Source organism: Sinohyriopsis cumingii, chromosome 17 (assembly GCF_028554795.1).
Source record: "Sinohyriopsis cumingii isolate HCF-2022 chromosome 17, ASM2855479v2, whole genome shotgun sequence".
NCBI lineage: Eukaryota > Metazoa > Mollusca > Bivalvia > Unionida > Unionidae > Sinohyriopsis > Sinohyriopsis cumingii.
Window position 1 is genome coordinate 96,400,183 of NC_142977.1, and position 6,259 is coordinate 96,406,441.

Below are 6,259 nucleotides of genomic sequence, written 5' to 3' on the forward strand. Positions count from 1 at the left end.
CATAGAGCTGGGTACAAGTACAATTAACTTTTCAAATGGTTCTGCCTCAATGTATAAAATATTTGCTTGAAAGGAGACTAATTTAATTCAGTCGTTCATTGCTTATTATAATACATCTTAACATTATGTTAACTTATACGGACATGGTGTCCGGGAAAAAAAATAACTTCAGACATATTTAGTTAATTTAAAAACTATCAGCTTTCACGGTTTAGTATATTAAGATTGTTTACTTCACTCGTCCATTAAACATATGGGGTGGGGTGGGGGAAATGTGGTTCAAAACAATACTGAATTAGATACACTAATTTTTTTATTAAAGAAGCTAGTATTACTTTGAAAAAAATTCGTTGCAATTAATTTAAGTTATGAAAATTATACCTATGTTATTCTGCGATAAAATTCAATTTTCAACGCATCATAAAGGTGGTTAGAGCGTCCGCCTCGGAAGCGGGAGGTCGTGGGTTCGAACCCCGACGGAGTCATACCAAATACTTACAAAAGTTGTACTAACAGTTGCCTCGCTAGGCGCTCAGCATTAAGAGGTTAGTGTTAGGACTGGTCGGCCTGGTGTCAGGATAATGAGACTGGGTGGTCTACATGCTACATGTCTGCGACATGATGCCCCAGTGATAGAGATCATTATAAACTGCCCCACTGCAGACATCGCATCGATATGACAGATTTTTTTGAAGCTACGTTAAAAATCATAATCACACACACACACAATAACACACGCACGCAGGCACGCACGCGCGCGAGCATCATAAAGGTATCATTTTATTCCGAAGAGGAATGTTACTGTGCGTGCGTATTATTTTTAGAATGTATACTTCTAAGCTTCATTGTAGTATTTTAATTCAGAGTTGAAGCAAACTTTGAAAAGTGTTTAAGAAAATAAATATCCTGATAACACATGTGCTTTCACATATCCAGTGTGTTTATGTTTACACTTAACTTAATGCAAATATTACATTTTCATGTACCCATTTATAGAACCACCATACTTGTATACATATTATAAGGCTAGTATTCTGAAAGATGTAGTAGAACCATTATACCAGAACTGGTATTTAATGTTATATTGTTCAATAAAAGCTTTTTTCTTTGCTGCAAAGACAATGGAATTTATTTTGAGTATTTTGCAAAAATTATGGGATTTAAGTACTGCTAGGATCATTTGTATGAAACGTATTTTTTATTATTATCATCGCTGTACTTTTGAATGTAACAATAGTTACATCAGCTAATACCGCAAAATCGAACTGTTACCTCTATGTCCGTGCATCCATCAAAACAAAAGGTTTTTCTTTTGTCCCTACGTGACAAATATCAAAGATCTGAGTAACGTCTTTTTAATAACGCAGTTCGTATTAACCAGCATCTACTTTGTATTATAATGATTTTGAGTAAGTCTGTGAAAGTTTTACTGGATAGTTATAACTGGAACTTCTTTATTACTTTCCTTGCAAAAGTCAATATATTACGAAATACTAACAGAAAAATAGAATTATAATAAAAATAAATATAAAACGAAATTTTAGAGATGATCCCGTATGTGGTACACTACGGATCTATTTCCTCGTTGTTGTGACGTATATACAATTGATGGGATCGACCAAACCCTCGTTTGGTATATAAACCTTATGATGATGATACAAACAGCCAGGACATTACATCTTCTTCAGAGATCTAGCTCAGGTGCAAAGAAAATCTGACACAAGGTAACTATTTCCACACCCACCCATATACACTCTCTGTATGTCTGTCTGTCTGTCTCTGAGCAATTTGAATGAGTAAAGTTTGATTGTTACTGCTTCAAAACTTTTTTGCGAGAATAATCTGACAGCAATTTAAGTAGAGCTTGTATTTATTGTGACTTAACGGTATATCAGCACAATACTGGCTATTATATCGAATATATAATAAAAGTCAAGAGAAAGAAGTAAAACTGCAGATGATAATACGATTTGTTGTCAGAATGTTAATTTGCAGATCGACAAAGTTTAGTTTCCATCAGTATTAGAATGAATATCGGTACAACTTGATTACAGATGTTATCAAGAGACAGATGTACAAAAAGATAAATACATATCTAGACAGACGGAAGGATTGATAGAAGTACGGATTCATTTTTCAACTTTGAGCATATCATGAATGCATAGTGTTTCCCAGTTTTCATTTTAAAGATTTCCTAAAGTGCAACACTCTATTGCAGAGAAGAATGAATCACCGATCAATAACAACTACAATCATTTTGGTTGTCACCACCGTGACAATGGGACAAGACAGTAAGTACATTCATCTTTGTTCTCTACACGAAGTTCGATGAGTAACTGAGTCCTTTGAACATGTTTATCATCATATTACATGTATTTAGTGGTCCCAAACAGTAACCTGTCCCCATGCTATGTAGTTATTGCCTCGTTCGCCTAGAGTTCGACTGATCACAATAGGAATATACTTGCAAATATTAAAATTTATGAGACAAATTATTTACTTTTAAGAGGTCGGTAAAGTTTTGAATCTGTCCTCCAATGAATATTTAAATTACCTACCGTATAAAGAAAAAAAATGAAATAATATACAAAGAGGCGAATGTAGTTCCATTTTTGTTGTTGCTGTAAGAACAATGTAATACACATTATTAATGCGCCAGTTTACATACACGTGTAGTTTTACATAGATATCTATTTGTACAAAGGTATAAACATCTTTGCTATATGAATATACCTCTGTCTATGAATATGGAATCGGTGTACAGCGGGAAACATCGAAGAAAATCAGAGATTCTAACTAATAACAATTTCAAGACATCTTTTAGGTCTTAATAACCTCCCAAAACCGAAGATTACTTTACAACATTACGGATCAGAAACGAACTTAGTGACTTAGTCACTCAACGGTAACATTATGAGATGATAAGGAGTCAGAAACTCTCTCCAATTTTGACAAAATAATTAAAATCTAAAAAAGATGGAAAAACGTCTTGTTCACTCTTGTTATTTATTAAACCTTCTTACAGCCTTATGCTCCCGTCCACGTACTTAAAATGGAATATTAAGCGAAATGCATGCAAGGGACCTATGTTCTGAAGGAATGGCATGGGTCACACCATAAATTTTAACAATATTATAAAATGAAAAGTACAATGGATAACTGAAGATATCTTTAACAAAAACATGATAATACTTTTAAAAAATTGAACAGAATAAAATGTAGTGTACAAATAATATACAAATTGAACAATTTAACATGAAAATCTTTACAAAATCCCATCTCTCTTTATTCACGTAATGGTATATTTGATGACGTATAAGTGTGTGTCTATAAAATAATAATAATAATAATAATAATAATAATAATAATTATTATTATTATTATTATTATTATTTTATAATTATATTATTATTATTGTTATTATTATTATTATTATTATTATTATTATAACAATTATACTATGACAAGCTCTAACAACTTTTTTAAAATGAGTTTATCTCAAACTTCACATTTGAATATTGTTTTCTTCAATATGAATTCTTTTTTATTCGGTCAGACTTTCACTCGGGCTCAATCGTTAATCCCGAATACCATATTTGTATGGTTTTTCTCCAATATATATTCTCGTACGCTGCTTCAGGCGGTTACTCATAGCAATAAAATGATAAAGGTAAACAAATTTAACAGTTCTAAAATAAATTTTTATAATCTGTAAAACTTGCTTAACAATGTATAAATCCAAGGAAATGGAAAACCTTAAATTTTATAAATTTTACTTGCTTTTTAAAGAGCTTGACTAAAATATTTACAATTAAAATATTTACAATAAAAATAAAATATGGACCTCTTAATAGTATATGTATATATATATATATATATATATATATATATATATATATATATATATATATATATATATATATATATATATATATATATATATATATATATATATATATATATATATATATATATATATATATATGAGAATGGTTAGAGCGAAAGGTCTAACATCCGATATCAGCTTGACCACAATTATCAAGGACCAACTATATTCATTTAGATTGTGATTATATATGTTTGATCCTCAAAGTGACCCACACTGTTATATTCCCACAAGCCCAAAAAGTACCCTGAAATGTTAAATTCTCGTCAGACCAAACAGTAAACCGAAATGGTAAAGCAATGGATGATTTTTATTATTAAATTTTCATTTGGCTCCATAGTGGCTCCTTTCATGTTGGCGTAAGAGTTTGCGTTTTCACAGGGCCGCTTTCTTGCACGCATCACTTATTCATGTATCATTTATCATTTATTTGTCTGCTATTTCGTTTTCAGACTATCAAGCACAGCGTGTTCTCCCACAACATCCAGTTCCAAGTCCTAATATTGACATCCATGGAAGTCCACTCGGAATATGGAAACCTGGTGGTGATCTACCTTTACATGGAGGCACCAGGAAGAGTGATCCCTTTGATCCTCTTTTATCGAACCCATTAGGTTCATTGGATCTGTCATCTTTAGGTTCTCGTGAAGCTCGATTGCGCCAGTGGCTTGCAGATAACTCACTATCGTTCGATAGTCTCAGAGCAGAATTTCACCCTGATCCACATCAGGCCGGTGCTCACATCAAACCACCGGTCCATCCATCAAAACCAAATTTACATGGAATAGTTGATCCCACATTTCCACATGGAAAGACGCCAGTTGTGGATCCTTGGTTGAACGGTGGAAACGTTGGGGCCAAAGTCTCTGGTGGACTCTTGCCAGTTCAAGGCGACCTCCTTTCAGGATTCAACAATGGCGGATTTGTAGGGGTGAACAGTGATCCACGTGTTCATCAGGGTTTAGTTGACAAGATTCCAGGCGTTGGAAAAGTATTTGACCCACTAGGCCACACGGGAAGCCACCCAAAGCCAATCATAAAAGGGCCTGTCGTGAAAGATGCTTTCTTAGGAAAACCGCATGATGGCATTCGGGATCCTCATGTCATAGGAGCCAACCATAGAGCTGCGAATATTCATCTTCAAGGACAGACTGTGCCTAAAGTCATAGATCCATTCCTTGGAGTAGGTCACGGTGGTGGAAAGATTGATAACTTGGTTGTACCCGGGGGTAGCGTCGGTGGACTCGTTCAGGATCCTCGAAGAAAACCCGCCGGTGGATTTCCAACAGGTAAGATCTTTCGTAAACCTTTTTTGTCCCACCCATCAAAGTATAAGAGTAGCAGTATCGCAGTATCATGTATTATGTAAATGTATTATCAGACTTGCAGTCTAAATGTACAGGTACTGTTGCTTCTACCGCACACATGCATTTTAGTTTTTAATCGAGAAGTGGAAATGTTGGAGGACTCCTTATTTAGGAATGATTTTTAAAGCATTTTTTTTCTTCATATATATATATATGTGTGTGTGTGTGTGTGTGTGTGTGTGTGTGTGTGTGGTGTGTAATAAAGCGGTTTTGCGGACATATAGTCTGGTATTTCAGGATAGTATAGAAAAAAGATATTTTCAAATTTCAAACACCTTGTTTAGGTAGTCCACTAGGACCCATTTTATTAATAAGGTTGTTATATATTTGACATTTAAACTGATTAACTGACGGATGCGTAGTCTATTGTCATATTTAGTGTACATAACTTGTCTTTTAATGTTTCAGGTTATTGAACACGTACTCAAGAGGAATTCCAGGAGTTATAACTACAAAGTCTATCCATGGACACGTGCAATATTTTTGTTATGTTGTTAGTGGTGAGACAAAATAACTGTGGATATGTGTTTGCATTAGTTGCCTGTTCTAAATGGACTTTCTGATCCGAAAACATGGTGATTCAAATAAAATGAAATTTCATGCGATTGTAGAATTCTTTATTTATGAGATTGCACAAAAGAATGTTCCTTTGAAGAATTCTCCTTTACTATCGGTCTCTGAATCTCTTTCTCTCTCTGTTTCTTAAAAAAAATATTTAACTGAGTGTAATTACATAACAATATTTGCATCGATACATATTTCAGTAAAATACAATATACGACAATATTTGATAGTCTTAAAAAAAACAATCATACCAATGATAAGAACGCTTTAGAAAAACAAAACTAAAGGCAGGTCAGAGAAATGTCATTTGAGATGAGAAGAGGTCTGAGAGATTATAAAACGGATATAGCAAAGAATTGGTAGCAAAATAAAACCGTAAACCGTGAGATAGATGAAGTAATGTGTATGACTGGAAACACATTTATAACGGCACCTGACTCGT

At 33.6% G+C, this 6,259-nt stretch overlaps 1 protein-coding gene across 1 annotated transcript; it reads left to right on the plus strand.

Annotated features, from left to right (window-relative positions):
- Nucleotides 1-1,615: 1,615 nt before the first annotated feature.
- On the plus strand, nt 1,616-5,853 carry LOC149779482 (uncharacterized). Its single transcript, XM_089940173.1, has 4 exons — nt 1,616-1,724; nt 2,219-2,291; nt 4,339-5,175; nt 5,662-5,853. Exons 2-4 carry the CDS (start codon nt 2,225-2,227, stop codon nt 5,667-5,669), a joined length of 912 nt encoding a protein of 303 aa, XP_089796299.1. The 5' UTR covers nt 1,616-1,724; nt 2,219-2,224; the 3' UTR covers nt 5,670-5,853.
- Nucleotides 5,854-6,259: the final 406 nt, after the last annotated feature.